Source organism: Jaculus jaculus, chromosome 1 (assembly GCF_020740685.1).
Source record: "Jaculus jaculus isolate mJacJac1 chromosome 1, mJacJac1.mat.Y.cur, whole genome shotgun sequence".
NCBI classification, from domain to species: domain Eukaryota; kingdom Metazoa; phylum Chordata; class Mammalia; order Rodentia; family Dipodidae; genus Jaculus; species Jaculus jaculus.
The window spans coordinates 43,717,040-43,733,435 of NC_059102.1; the positions used below are offsets into that span (position 1 = coordinate 43,717,040).

The 16,396-nt window shown below is 41.5% G+C and overlaps 1 protein-coding gene across 11 annotated transcripts in view; it reads left to right on the forward strand.

The window, feature by feature from the left end:
• Cpeb3 (cytoplasmic polyadenylation element binding protein 3) overlaps positions 1–16,396 on the forward strand; it is a 286,188-nt gene that overhangs the window by 235,825 nt on the left and 33,967 nt on the right. For all 11 annotated transcript variants that reach the window (XM_045157044.1, XM_045157040.1, XM_045157018.1 and 8 more), the window contains one exon: positions 3,651–3,765. In XM_045157044.1, coding sequence (XP_045012979.1) covers positions 3,651–3,765 — 115 coding nt within the window. The remainder of the gene's footprint in view (positions 1–3,650; positions 3,766–16,396) is intronic.

Below are 16,396 nucleotides of genomic sequence, written 5' to 3' on the forward strand. Positions count from 1 at the left end.
CTTAGGCTGGTCTTGAACTCACAGTGATCCTCCTACCTCCGCCTCCCGAGTGCTGGGATTAAAGACATGTGCCACAATGTCCAGCTTCAGCTCCATTCTGGTCCTCGAAATGCGACTGTCTATTATAGAGTATGGCCTCTTTGACAGCATATTAGAATGTTTAACATGTACACACCCACAGATCTCTATATATGTTGCCAGTAGGAAATGATGTAGAACAAAATTAGAATGAAGTACATAATGAAAATCAGGACAAAGCCAGATGTGCTGGAATCCTGATACTTGGGAATGGAGTCACTTTGCTCAGAAAGCCAAAGGAGGAGGCTGGGGAGATAGCTCAATGTTTAGAAGCACTTGCTGTGCAAGCCTGAGAATCAGAGTTCAGGTCCTTCAAACCCATGTAAATGGTAAATACAATTGCACACACACCTGCCACCCCAGTGTGCCTACAGCGCAGGGAGGAAGAAGCTTGCAGGCCAGCTGGTCTGACCTTTGCATCAGCAAAAAAACAAAACACAGGCTGGGCGTGGTGGCTCACGCCTTTAATCCCAGCACTCCAGAGGCAGAGGTAGGAGGATTACAGTGAGTTCAAGGCCATCCTGAGACTACATAGTGAATTCCAGGTCAGCCTGAGGTAGAGTGAGGCCCTACCTCAAAAAAAAAAAAAAAAAAGAGAGAGAGAGAGAGAGAGAGAGAAGAAAAGAAAAGAAAAGAAAAAGAGAAAAGCAAACCCCGTCTGAACCAGGGTGCAATAAGAGAGCCGTCACCTCAAGGTTTGCCTCTAACCTCATAGGCATATATAAAATGTGCATACCTGTGAGCCCACACACAAAAATAATTTTTAAACAATCAGGACCAGGCTGGAGAGATGGCTTAGCAGTTTATGCACTTACCTGCAAAGCCAAAGGATCCAGGTTCACTTCCCCAGTACCCACGTAAAGCCAGATGCACAAAGTGGTGTATGCATCTGGAGTTTGTTTGCAGTGGTAAAAAGCCCTGGTACACCCATTCATTCTCTCTCTCTCTCCTTCTCTCCCTCTCCCTGACTCTCTCTAATAAATAAAAATCAGGACCAAAAAGTACATCCAAAGAACAAGTCCAGAAAAAGAATGTATCAGGTCCTGAGGTTTGTCTGAGAATAAATCTAAGAAGATGGGGAAACAGCTGTGTGGAAATGAGCTTATATCTCAGAGAAGCCAGAGAGAGAGCGAAAAACAGAGAGAGGATGTTCTTAGTATAAACAGTGCACAGTGTTACTTTTGCTTAGTGTGTAGAGTGTACCGATGTTGGCCAATGTCAACATTTCTTTAGTTCTGCAGAGGTGCCAGCTCAGAACAGCTGTTTTCCGGTAGCAGCTGGGAAATGTAGGTTTTATGAATAGGGTTAATCAGCACTGAGGCCTCTTCCTGTACTTTTACCTAATCTGTATCACCAAGAATAGGGTGAAGGAATGGCTTGTGTGTGCCGTGATGATGTGGGGCTGGAGGGAGGGAGTGGACGGGGAGAGCAGTCAGTACTGAAAGCTCTGCCAGGAAAGCTTAAGGTCTTCTGCAGTGTTCTTTTGCGCAGCCAGAACCTACAGCTACTACAGAGGCTGCTTATTGTAATTTGATGAAACGAAGCCAGATCACTGTGGAAACTGCACAGGACTTATTTTCATTTTAGAAACAAAGTGATCCAGGACCATCTGGGTACAGTAGTACACACTTAGGAGGCTGAAGCCAGAGGATTGTTTTGAGTCCAAAAGTTTGAGACTAACTTGGACAACATATCAAGACTCCATCACAAGTGGAAAAGTGGGGGGAGGGGTGATCCCTGACCAAATCCCTCCTAATTAGGGCCTAACTTCTTTGTTAGAAATGAGAAAAGAGGGGGCTTAGCGGTTAAGATGCATGCCTGCAAAGTCTAAGGACCCAGGTTTAATTCTCCAGGTCCCACGTAAGCCAGATGCACATCTGGCACATGCATCTGGAGTTTGTTTGCAGTGACTAGAGGCTCTGTTGTACTCACTCTCTCTTTTTCTCTCTCTCTCCCTTTCCCTCTCCCTCTCTCCCTCTGTCTCTAACAAATAAATAAATAAAAATAAAATCTTTAAATAAAGAAAATAAGAAGGAAGGGGTCAATAGAGCAAAGGACACATCCTTTTTCTTTAATTGATAACATTAGAATCTTTTATTCTTATAGTACCCAGAAATCATTGTGTTTTTAAGTTAAAAATGAGGAATGGGTCCTATTGAAGGTGTTTCAAAGCAGCACTTTATGGTACTAGTGAGCCTGCCTTTGTGGGAAATGTTGGAGGAACAGCCAGACTCAGATTTACAAGAAAGGAATTGCTAACAAGTCTGAGTTTTCAGAATCTAAGGAGAAAATTAAAATGTTTATGGCTTCTGGCTGGCTGGTGAGGGCAACAATGGTATAAAAGGCAAAAGCTGAGGTTGAGGTAAATTCAGTAGCAATTTGAAGGAGCATGCAGGTTGTGTCTTAGGAGCAGTGCCAGCCTTAGTGCAGGCTCCAGGCACGTGTGAGAGTGGTTGGCAGGGGAATGCATTTCAAGTGGGAGAACTGGGAATGAAGGGCCAAGCCACATGAGAAGATACTTCATGCATGTTCACATGTGAAGTGTTGATGCTTGAGTGATAGGGTTATGAAGAAGTCCACTGACACATTAGGGTATTAAGTTCAGCTGTCTTATTTCCTATCTGGGAGGGGAAGGGTACAGGCATGCTCCTTTGGCCCTCCTCAGCACCCAGCCAGCTCTCAGATCACATGGCCACGCACATGGCCACCCACCTGCCCCACTGGTTGGTTTTCTGCAATGCCAAACTCGCCTTTATGGTAGAAGAGGTGGCTTTGCTTTTGCTTTGGATTTCTTCTTTTGCTTTAAGCTTGGTAATTCCATGATTAAGAGGAATTTGTTTAAAGGTTAAGCTGATATAATACTTCATTTTCTAGTGTATGGTAAAATAGTGCAAACTGTGGGTAGAAAATTAGAGCCCTAGTTAAGAGAAATTACCAAGTAGGACAAAAAAAAATGCTGCAAAGGGTTCTTTTTCTACTTAAATTTTACTTCAATTTCTAGGCTTACCTTTATTTAACCAACCTGTATAGGAAAACCAGATTAATCATCAAGTTAGGTGACATTCTACATATCTGAGTGTTGGTATATCTGCACTTGTTTGCTAACTTGATGAGTATTGATCTGTTACTTCATGTTGCTTGAAAGATAAAATGTTTTAACTTGGGGGAGGGATGAGAATTTAAAATGCAGACATACAGATGATTCTTAGAAAAGATTCCTGATGTTCCTATTCATTTCTGTGGGTTCAGGAAAAAACCTAAATGGTGTGCTGTGACAAGGCTTTTAAGCAGACTGTGGTATATTAAAATGAATTGAATTCAAAGCCCAGAGTCTGTTAAAGATTCCTCTAAAAACAAAATAGGTGGCTTCTGAAGGTTCATGACGTATGTCTAGAGTATCAGTGACTTCCCCTAGAGGTCTACTGAAAGACACTACAGATTCCATGAATTAATGAACTGGATTTGTTTGGGTCTTGGATGTGGTAAAATGCACAAATCAATGGGTTTGTCTTTAGTCTATTCTCATTTGGGGTTGATGGAAATGAAGGACCAAGTAAACGACTTTTTTTCAGGTGCAAATTCGACCATGGAACCTAAGTGACAGTGACTTTGTAATGGATGGTTCTCAGCCTTTGGACCCCAGAAAAACTATCTTTGTTGGGGGAGTTCCACGACCCCTTCGAGCTGGTGAGTGGAAATAGTAACACTGCAACAAACAAAACCACCAACCAAACCCCCAATGCATTTAGTCTTAAATATGTTCTAGGTTTCCAGGCAGCTTATACCCAGTCTCCAGAAAGAAGTCTATTGTGTCATGTTCACTGAGCCCACTTTTTCATGATTTAACAATTTTCTCTCAAAATGCTATATATATATCCTTATGGTACGAGTGAATTGAACTAAACCATTTTATTGAAAGGATAAACTCTACTTAGTTATAATTTAACCATACATTTTAAGACAACAACAATAATATATCTGGAAGAGTATATTCTTATGCCTGTTAAGATGAATTCTGTCATATGTAACAATGCTATCAGAAGTCTGTCTAGTGCAGCTATGTGCCCAGTCTATGAGAAGCCAAGCCACTGTTGGGAATTGTACCCTGGGAATCATACTTCCCATTGAGGCAGGGTCCTGTTCCTTCTTATGGACTTTGAGAAATGTCTTATATATTGGGCCATTTTTTATTATGACTTTATAGAAGCTCCTGTTTTATGGTTTTGTTTGGCTGGTTGGTTAGGGATTGTTCATTTGTTTTTTGGCACTAGAGGTTGAATTTAAGGCCTCACATATGCTAGGCAATTACTAGACAACTGAGACACATCCTTAGCCCACTTTTTATTTTCCAGGTAGGGTCTCACTCTAGTTCAGGCTGACCTGAAATTCACTATGTAATCTCAGGGTGGTCTTGAACTCACAGCAGTCCTCCTACCTCTGCCTCCTGAGTGCTGGGATTAAAGGCGTGTGCTATCATGCCTGGCTCAGCCCACTTTTTACTTTGAGACTGAGTCTCACTGAGTTACCCATGCTGACCTTAGACTCTCTCTGTAGCCCAAGTGGGTTTATGGGTTTATCATCAGTTTATGATCCTTCTTCCTCAGCCTCCTGAGTAGTGATGCTTGCAGGCCTGTATCACCTGGTCCAGCCCATTTGTCAGTTTTCTTAAAGTTCTTTTCAGTGATTGAGAATAAGCAGAATCATTGACTTGAGCTGAAGTGATCTGAGCTGCTGACTTTGATATTTAAACTCAAAGACAAGCCAGGCCAAATGGAACATGATGTTAATCCCACTACTCTGGAAGCTGAGGCAGGAGGATTTCAAGTCCAAAGCTTTCCTTAGCTACAGAATAAGTTCAAGGCCAGCCTGGGCTACATAGCAAAAATTCTGAAGGTTTCTCAACATTTCAAACATATTTATTCAAATTCCAACTCCAGTCTGAAAATGAAAGTTATCGTTAGACCTATGTAAAGATATTTACATTAGCCTGGTTTGGTGGCTCACACCTATAATTCTAGGACTCAGTCGGTTGAGACTGGAGGATTTTGTGTTCCAGGGTAGTCTGGGCTTCTTAGCAAGACCCTATCTCAATAAACAAAATATAATTCCATTTTGAAGAATTTTTTAAGCATTGTGTCTGTGATATTTATAATTTTACCTTATTTCTAAAAGTCAAAAAATTGCTGGGTCTTATTTTCATGCTATTGAAAACTGCCAATCCTTTGGAAATGACCTGATTGGTGCATTCATTGAGCTCAACAATTTGACTTAGAGGAAGGAGGAGGACAAAAAGAACAAAACATCAAAACAGAAGAAGGAATACTTGTGAAGAGGAGGTGGCTCCGTGGACTAGGCAGAGAGGAGGGGACTAAAGAGAACAGTAGGAGGGGAAACCTATCAAATTATAACATGCTCATGTATTAAAATGCTCAGTTCAGAGACACACACACGAAAAAAAGTACCAAAAGAAAAAAAGCAACAGCAAAGATGCCTCTTCTTTTTTTTAATTTTTGTTTATTTTTATTTATTTATTTGAGAGAAACAGACAGAGGCAAAGAGAGAAAGAATGGGCACACTAGGGCCTCCAGCCACTACAAACGAACTCCAGATACGTGCACCACCTTGTGCATCTGGCTTATGTGGGTCCCAGGGAATCGAGCCTTGAACAGGGTCCTTAGGCTTTACAAGCAAGCGCTTAACCGTTCAGCCATCTCTCCAGCCCCAGATGCCTCTTTATTAACCGTCAGATAATGAAGTCTAGTAAGTGGCAAATCCTGGGTAAGGGCAAATGCCACCCTTTGTTTCCAGATTAAATGTGTGTTTTTAGAAAACATAATTGTGGGGCTGGAGAGGTGGCTTGGCGGTTAAAGCATTTGACTGCAAAACCAAAAGACCTCAGTTCCATTTCCCAGGACCCACGTAAACCATCAGATGCACAAGGCAGCACATGCGTCTGGAGTCCATTTGCAGTGGCTGGAGGCCCTGGCGGGCCCTTTCTGTCTCTGTCTGTCTGTCTATCTCCCTCTTTCTCTCTCTGCCTCTCCCACTCTCTCAAATAAATAAAATTTTTTAAAAAGGAAGAAATCATAATTGTGAATGAGATTACTGTGGATTATTTCTGACATATTCTGACCTGTGTTAAGAGTAAAGATGAGGGCTGGAGAGATGGCTTAGCGGTTAAGCGCTTGCCTGTGAAGCCTAAGGACCCCGGTTCGAGGCTCGGTTCCCCAGGTCCCACGTTAGCCAGATGCACAAGGGGGCGCACGCGTCTGGAGTTCGTTTGCAGAGGCTGGAAGCCCTGGCGTGCCCATTCTCTCTCTCTCTACCTCTATCTGTCTTTCTCTCTGTGTCTGTCGCTCTCAAATAAATAAATAATAAAAAAAATTTAAAAAAAAGAGTAAAGATGAGAAAATTCTCCTTGGGACTCTGTTAACTGCATAAATGCAGAGTTCACTGCTATACCTTTTGCAACTCACTATAACCACAAATTTCTTTTACTATTCAAACCCCTCTACTGAAAAGAGTCCCATCACTCCAAAGTAATAGAACTAGATTAACCTTCCTAGGCTTATTTTAAAATTATAGAAACTTCCATTTATAAGGTAAATTGTGTCTTTAACATTTTGTGTAGGCAAGATGCCACAGGTTCTAGTATCAGGCAAGAATTATAACCAGTTATCAAGTCAGGCATGGTGTCATATGCCTATAATCCCAGAATTTAAGAAGTGGAGACAGGAGAATCAGAAGTTCAAAGTCATCCTTGGCTAACATAGTAAAAACATGTATGACAGCCTGGTCTTCATGAGAGCCTGTTTCAAAAAGCCAAATGTAAGCCAGGCGTGGTGCCGCACACCTTTAATCCCAGCACTCAGGAGGCAAAGGTAGGAGGATTGCCATGAGTTCAAGGCTACCCTGAGACTATATAGTGAACTCTAGGTCCAGGTCAGCCTAGGCTAGATCGAGACCCTGCCTTGAAAAACTGAGAGAGAGACAGAGAGAGAGAGATGCCAAAATAAAGGGCTGATGAGATAGCTCAGCAGTCCTTATTTGCAAGGCCTGCCAGCCTGGGTTCGAGTTCTCAGTACCCATGTAAAGCCAGATATAGGAGTAATGTATGTATCTTCATTGCAGCAAGATGCTCTGGAGCACACACACATGTGCAAATAAAAATATTTTAAAGCCAAGTGTGTGTATATATATTCAATTTTCAGAAATAGAATTTTATGTTCTTTGCCTAGAGAATATACCTTATAAGTTATAAAGTTCTTTATTATTTTTGCCCTTTTGTCTTTTTGAAGCTTTTGTTTTTGAAACTAAGATAAAATTTTTACTTAAATTTTTATTTATTTGAGAAAGAGAAAGGGGAAGGGGGAGAGAGAGAGAAGGAATGAATGAGGACCTTAGGGCCTCTAGCCACTGCAAACAAACTCCAGACACATGTGCCACCTTGTGCATCTGGCTTACATGGGTCCTGAGGAATCAAACCTGGGTCCTTTGGCTTTGCAAGCAAGCACCTTAACCACTAAGCCATCCCTCCAGCCCTTAAAATTGTTTTGTTACTAGAATTGTATGTGTAGCAGTCAGTCATTTAATCCAATTGGTAGTATTACCTGCTTTCCAACACTGCCCACAGTGTAGCTGGTTGCTGAGTGACTAGATGATCTACAGTAGTGTCTTAGAGTTTTACTATCTATCGTGAATCTTCTGGAGGTTAACCTAGACAGAACGAGTTAATGCCTGAAGTTTTTGTACATGTGCACAGACTTGGCCTTTTTTGGAACACACTAAGTTTTATGGATCCCATGTGCTTGGGATATAAGACTTTTTAAAGAAATTCATTTTCATTTTGCTAGACAATATTAACTTGGGTACAGTGCAGTTCTCCTGAATAATAAACATTTATTAAATATTCACCATTCAAAGCCAGATGTGGTGGTGCACGCCTTTAATCCCAGCACTTGGGAGGCAGAGGTAGGAGGATCACCATGAGTTCGAGGCCAGCCTGAGAATATGTAGTGAAATCCAAGTCAGCCTGAGCTAGAGTGAGACCCTACCTCGGAAAAAAAAAAATCACCATTCAATAAATATCCCATTATCATGTTATGCTTATGATCATAAACAGATAAGCAAAGCTTTTAGAACAAAACACAAGAAACATAATGATAGAATGCTAACAGAATTAATTTAAAGGTAAATGATATTTTAATACAGTTTTGAAACTTAGTTTTGGAATAATTTAATGATAGAATTCCAAAAAGTTGTAAAACTACTTCAGGCATTAGTGACCCTGAACTAGATATGGTTGATCACATTCAATAGGTGAAAGTATTGGTGTCCAGGTAAATTTCCTTTCACCTTTTCCTTGACCAAAAATTGTCCTTTAACATGTCAATGTGATTGAAATGTCACTCAAGTTATTGCTTTACATCTTACAAGGTTTCTTACCTTTGAAAGTTTCTTTTGTAAGAGAGACTATACCACAAATAGTTAATCTAAGTACAGTCTTTATCTTACCCTAATAAAGAACCCTCAAAAGAGACAAGGCCACTTGTTTTCATCAGTTTGAGTTGAGGTTGTCAGGAAAACACTCTGAGTTTAGGATGTCTTCTCTAGCTAGACTATCTCCTTTTACCTTTAACAAACCTACCTTTTCTGTTGTTTTTCACACAGGATTTGCTGTGAAGCTCAAGCTCACTCCAAATTCATGATCCCCTTGCCAGGTGTGAACCATCACACCCTAGTGCAAGCCTTCCTTTTTTTTTTTTTAAGCTGGTTATTTTATCTTTAATCTTTTTTTTTTTCTCAATTTTTATTAACATCATCCATGATTATAAAAAATATCCCATGGTAATACCCTCCCTCCCCCCACTTTCCCTTTTGAAATTCCATTCTCCATCATATCCCCTCCCCATCTCAATCAGTCTCTCTTATATTTTGATGTCATGATCTTTTCCTCTTATGATGGTCTTGTGTAGGTAGTGTCAAGCACTGTGAGGTCATGGATATCCAGGCCATTTTATGTCTGGAGGGAGCACATTGTAAGGAGTCCTACCCTTCCTTTGGCTCTTACATTCTTTCCGCCACCTCTTCTGCAATAGACCCTGAGCCTTGGGAGGTGTGATCAAGATATTACTCAGTACTCCAGCACCATGATACCATCTCAAGGTCACTGCCATCTGAAAAGAGAAGATTCTCTACCAAAAGTGAGAATAGCATTAATAAAAGGATATAAATATTAAGAGAAGTGCTTACTGGGCAGTTTGATAAGCATAGTATATACATTTACCCAGACATCAGCAGATGTTACACCCCTAGGGCTCATGACTACCCCTGTTTTAAGTTTTCAGTATCAGGAATGTATTCCCTCCCATGGAGTGGGCCTCCAGTCCAATTGGAGGGCAGTTGGTTTCCACCATGGTAGACGTGCCACTATTGCACTCATTGGCTCATTTGGCCTGGCTGGACAAATATAAGGCTTGCAGTGTCCACTGTTGAGTATCTTCAGTGGTGATATCTCTTTCTCCCATTGAACTGTGTGTAGAATGGCTTCTTCCAGCTTTCTGTCAGATGGTCTACATGGAGGAGGTTATCAGCTCAGTTCCAGCAAGATTTCTCAGTGGCCTTGCAGCCCAAGTATGTGCAGTCTTCAGCAATGGGGTCTTACCATCTATTCCTGGTAGGAAACCAATGGCCTCATCAATGGCCGCAAACCTTCCTTTTTATACTTTGTTTATTTTGAGGTAGGGTCTCACTCTAGTCCAGGCTGACCTGAAACTCACTTTGTAACCCCCATGCAGGCTTCAAACTCACAGTGATCGATTGTCTACCTCAGCCTTCCGAGTGCTGGAACAAAAGGCGTGTACTGCCAGGGTCTGGCCAAATCTGTGTTTAAAAAAAAAAAACAAACAAACTCCTATTGGAGGAAAAATGGTAGACCTAGAAAAATTAACCTGAAAATGAAAAAATAACAATGGAAAATCTATGTCTAGATGTGTTTTCTCATTACCAGAGTGTGGGTCTAGATCAAGTAACATGCAGTCCTGTTGTCTCTTGTTCCTCTTTTCCATTCATCCTGTACCAGCAGCCAGCCAAGGATGGTCTGCTTAATGAACTCTGTTTCTTAGGTCTGCGTGTCTGTGTATTTCCCACCTCATCCCATTCCCTGCAGGGAAAGGCTGTACGTAGACTCACTGTGCCACCATGTGGCTAAAGTGTGCATGTTTGTTAGAGAGCCAACACTGCATTTGTCTGGTTCTCCGTCTACCTGGAAATGGGAGCATAGCGTGTTGACACCCTTCAGTCAAATGACGTAAGCAACGTGTTTTCCTGAAGGTGCATACAGAAAAAGTCCTATGGCTGCATATCCCTGTGGCATCAGGACCACTCCATGTTGTATACCTCCTCACTCTGCCAAGATGGGGGCTCTGAAGAGACCACCAGGAAGAAGTAGAGATTGAAATGTCTGATCTCCCTGTTCTCCCTAGTTTATCAACATGAGGATTTCTTTCACTCCACCTTCTTAGTTTAGGACTTGCCTTAGTGACTAAAGATTGGGATCCATTCATTCCTCCTTTGATCAGGCTTACAAAAATATGTTATGATTTCTTGCCAGTGTTTTGTTAGACCAGGCCTTCTAGAAAAAAATCAACTTTGAGTAGAGAGATGGCTTAGCAATTAAGGTGTTTTCCTGCAACGTCAATAGACCCAGGTTTGATTCCCCAGGACCCTTGTAAGCCAGATGCACAATGGTGGTGCATACCTCTAAAGTTTGTTTACAATGTCTGAGGGCCATAGTGCACCCATTCTCTCTCTAACCCCCTCCATCTTTCAAATAAATAAATTAAAATGTTTTTTAAAATAATAATAATAAAAAAAGAGCCTAGCGTGGTGGTGTAGGCCTGTAATCCCAGCACTTGGGAAGCAAAGGTAGGAGGATCACTGTGAGTTTGAGGCCACCATGAGACTACATAGTGAATTCCAGGTCAGCCTGGGCTACAGTGAGACCCTACCTTAAAACACAAAACAAAATAATAATAATAATAATGATACTTTTTTTTCAAAATCAACTTAAATTACTTTCTTGAATTCTTGGACCCCATTATTTGTGTGCATATTTTTGGATCTATTCTCTTTCCTAAGTATGATCTTATTTTATTCTTTCCTTGTTCTTCCTTACTAATGTTCTGATAGATCCTGAAATTTCTTACTCTGCATTCTTCCTCCACACTCGGCTATGATAAGTTTTCATTCTAAGTAAAAACTTTTTACAGTGCTGAAAATTGAATCCAGAGCTTCATGCATGGTAGGCATATACTTTACCACGGAGAGACACTCCCAGCCCTGGGAGCTTAAGAATCCTGAGATAGATATTCAGTGTTACATGTCAGGTAGCAAGAACATATAGCTCAAGTACTCCTAAAAGCACTCAGTTCAGACACTGTTTACAAACATTCTTATAGTCCACAAGAGTGAGGAATGACAGTCTGATTTGTGATGTAGGAAACACTATTATGTTTTTGTTGTTGTTTTGTGAAGTAGTAGCTGGCTAAAATGGTCCTGTAGCAAGTTTCTCAACAGTAGAAGCTTTTTCATCCAGACCCAAGTTCAGTCTGAAATGTCTCCAGTAAATTCCAGATTTGACATATGAGCTTGATTGACTACATTGCCTGAAGGGCCAAGACTCTCTTTTTTTAATTTATTTATGAGAGAGAGAATGGGCACACCAGGGCCTTCACCTGCTGCACACGAACTTCAGATGCATGAACCCCCTTGTGCAGCTGGCTTATGTGGATCCTGGGGAATCAAACCTGGGTTCTTTGGCTTTGCAGGCAAGTGCCTTAACCACTAAGCCATCCCTCCAGCCCGGGCCAAGACTTTCTAATGTTCTGCTGTCCACTCTTCTCCAAAGCAAACCCTTACCCACAGATTCTGTCAAACTGCCATTTCTGAGATAGATTGAGAAATATTAGCACAAAGCCACAATAAGCCTGGGGTAAATGTGCTTATTGAGCAGAAACCAATCCAGCTAATGTAAAGATTTATATGGTGGGGGAGAAAGCAAGTCCTGGCCAAAACTAAATGTGCAAGTGCCACTATGTAGTTGGCAGTGTGCTCAGAGCTCATTTATGTTTAATGTTTGTGAGATTATGAACCTCGGAAATGAGGTGGCAGAGTTCAGGCGGAGTCACTAGTCTAAGTCTACCATAAAAGAAATGGCCCTGAGTCATTCTCAGATCCCCAGAGTTCAAGTTTTGGCCTTTCTGTACAGAAGGGAAACTGCTTTATCAAGCTAAGATCTGGAATAGCACGTCAGTAAGAGTAATGGTCAGCTTGGTACCAGTTCAGTGTAATAAACTTAAAAGATTCATTACCTGTTTGATTTGGTTGTTTGTACCATCCATTTAAAAATGTGCTTCAGTCTGGGGCGATAATTGAGTGGGTAAGAGCACATACACACACAAACACACGGGAGGACCTGAGTTCGATCCCCAGGACCCTCATAAAAATCTAGCTATTGGCTGTGTATGCTTGTAACCCCAGCCCTGAGGACAACAAGAGACAGGAGGATCACTGGGCCTTCCTGCTCAGCCAGTCTAACTGAAAAACGTCTGGCACCAGGTTCCCTTAGACTGTCTCAGGGAAGTAGGGAGGAACAGCGAGAGGAGGATTCCCAACATACTCCTCTGGCTTCTACACATGTGCGCACATCTACATACATGGCACACATACGACACAATCATACATCAAAAAATATCCTTAACTTACTAACACCTGACACAGAGTGGAAGTACATGAGTACATCTCCTCCTCTTGAGGTGTGTAAAAGGCCCTTGTGAACTACCTTAACAATTATGGGGAACCTACAGAGTCTCCGTCATCAAGTTCATCTTCCTTCCCTGCACACTGCAGACCTCTTTGTCATCTTGAGGTGCCCCAGGCCTAGTTCCTATCTGTTTTGGGCTTATTTTCATAGAATAGAAAAAAGGTTTCGAGAGTCACAGTTTGGAATCTATAAAGATGGATGGGTTGATATTTCCCTCAGGAATTCACATTCCTCTGCTGCCCCATTTGGCTCTCTGTCGCAGGCTTAGACATTGCCTTCAGGCTGGCTTTGAAAGGTAATTAAACTAAAGGAATAGCGCCCTGGGATAGAGTAGAGTTGGAAAATCAGCATGGCTTCCCTTCTGGTGAATGAAGGTCCTTTTCACATCTCTGAAGAATCAGGAGCAAATCCAAGGAACCATAATTGGGGTTCAGCTTTGACTTCAGAAGGATGATGACCACAATCAAGAATTCATAGGGATGTTGGGGCTTCTTTGCTGCACTGTTCTTGTTTTCCTCTCTAGTCTATAGCACATGAAGCTTATCTTGAGAGCCAGCATGGGGACTGGGCTCACAGTACTTTAGGAAATGACTGGATTTAGGAGTATAGAGCATGTTGTCCAAAATACGGTATGCCCTTGGACATGACTCTCAGACCTGCCAACTTCTCATCCCAGTGGTGACCAGACAGAGTCTGAGGGAAGGAAAAAGTAATTTGGAAAGACCTGACTTTCTTGTAGATTCTATGCCTACTCTCATGTGTATGAATTCCAGACATCAGTTTGTCCTTCTCTCAAACCCATATCTTCCTTGGACTGAATGTTGAAAACATGCTCCAGGGAGCTCTGCTGTCCCTTCCTCTGCTGAGACTGCTTCAGACTGAGGAGTCACTGTTCTAGGCTTAGTGGGGCTTTTCCACACTCCCAGTGACACAAACCCTTAACATAGAGTTCATGGGCAAGGCTAAGATCACAAGATACTGATGAATCCATGATGACTTAGTTAACCCTTGCCAGACCTTTTCTGCTTTTCTTCTGCTTCTACCTTCCAGAAAGTCAAAATGGTAGTCCCTCTTCTCATCTTTTCTTTCCTCCCATCAGAGGAAAGGAATTTATATAGAACTTACCTATATTAACTAATGATATCCATTTTAAAGAAAACTTTAAAACTTAGTCTCTGAGCTAAAGAGATGGCTTAGTGGTTAAGGCATTTGCCTGCAAAGCCAAAGGACCTTGGTTCATTTCCCCAGGATCCACATAAGCCAGATGCACAAGGCGGGGCATGTGTCTGGACGTCATTTGCAGTGGCTAGAGGCTCTGGCACGCCCATTCTCTTTCTCTCTCTCTCTCTCTCTCTCTCTCTCAAGTAAATTTTTTTAAAGTTTGAGATTCCTAGTCTCTAAAAATAGCTGTACATTCTCACATTTGTCAGCAAACATACATGATAGAAAAAATAGGAAAAGGCAAATCTTAGATTGGAAAGCTGTAGAACATGAGGATGGCTTACTCTGTTTCTGTTACAGTAGGGATGAATTAGTTCTGTTTTTAGCACTGTCTTCACAGCATTAAAATTACTGGAAATGGGTTACTTGTTGAAAAAGTGGTCACATATCTCAGTAATGAGAAACATTATAGGGCTTCACTGTGGTGATTGAGCATAGCATGATTTCAGCCTGCAGGAAAAGACCAACTATGAATGGTTAATTGACTATTATTTATTTCTCTTCAGTGATGATCATAATATTAGATTAACTGCATTTTAAATAGAGATTTGAGTTCTGAGAAAGTAGTCCAGTTGTTGTAGTGTTTGCATTGCATGCACAGAGCCCTCGGTTGGATTCCTAGTACCACATAAGCTGGATGTGGTAGTGCACACCATTTTGCCATCCTAGCTCTTGGGAAGTAGAGGCAGGAGGATCAGGAGGTCAGAGTCATCCTTGGCTATATAGCGAATTAATTCAAGGCCAGCCTGGGGCAATATATATTAGAAAGATGGGAACTTTTCATAGCATCCTCCAAAAATGTTTCCTTTAGCCAGTTTTGTTTCTTCCAGTTTCTCAACAAATTATCCTTCACTTGAGTAAAACATTATGGGCTCAGATGTCTGCAAATTTTCTGATGACCATAAAAATGACTGTATATGAATTCATCCATGGAAATTATTTATTTAAAATTCATTTTCATAAAAGCTAATTATATGAGGGTTTCTGCTTCCTATCAAAATACTTAACTGCCAATAATATCAGTCATGATCTGTATAGTCTACTCTACAGCCCATGAAGATGGTGGATTCACAAAGTCATGGGATGTTTATGCTTATGGAAGGAGCCTTCTCTCTGAAGGTCCCTAACGTTTCCTTGGAAACTACTATGGTATAGAAGAACCCATGGTGAGCGCTCACCCCTGCTCAAGTGGCACTTCAAGTTTACAGCTGATGAGCTTCCTCTGTGAACCACATACCCCTTTGAGACCTTCTTGTGGAAGACGTGTGCCATTTAGTCCCTTGCCAGCATTCTATTCCTGGCCAAAATATTTCATCTCTTTTTCCATTCCAGAGCTAACCTGGTCTTTGGAAAATTAGTACTTAATTTCGTCAGCCCTGAGATTACTTGTTTCACTAAGCCCATTTTGCCAATAAGAGAAATTTATTTAATGACTATAAATAACAATGAAGCTTCCCTTTGATTTCCTGGTTTTTGTGAGAATAACATCTATATGAGGAGAAGCATGCACCATCAAAGGCTGTTGAGGAACCACTGATCTGTGTAGGAGGGTGGGTGTGGATCTTGTTGCATTGTGTCAGGTGATGGGGTTCCAGCTCTTAGGACTTTAGCACAGTCCACCTGGCTGTTATTATCAGTGGTCTTTGGATGATGGGACTCAGTACTTCTGACCAAAATGGGACTGTCAGGATGGTTTTCTTTTCATAGCACTGACTCTTGGGCTGGTTATTGTGAGCTTATTTTCTCACTTGAAAATTGCCTATTGGTTATCAGGTGGGCATTCTTCCTAGTAAAAATAGGTACTTATTCCTACATCCATACCAATCTGAATGCACCTGAACTCACCTAAAAATAGGTACTTGGCCAGGTATGATAGAAATCACAACTACAATCAAAGCACTCAGGAGAGCCAAAGTAGGAGGGAGCATTGTGGGTTCGAAGCCAGCCTGGGCTACAGAATAAGTTCCAGGACAGTTTGGGCTAGAGTGATACCCTGCTTCAAAAGAAAGAAAAAAAAAAACAGGCATTTACAAAGCAATAACTAAGAATGGACAGTCTAGTATGGAAATTTTACAGTAGAAAGAAAATTTTCTTCGTTGCAGTTTTGTAGAAGAAGTAATACTTGGCTTTCCATCTATTTGGAGAAATCATAAGGGTTCCTCACACACCCTGGAGCCCTTCAGCCTTTGTACCTGTTACAGAACTCTTCCCCCACCCCACCAGGTTGTGGCGGTTTCATTTTCCCCAGATACAGACTCCTGTGCGCTCTCCCGC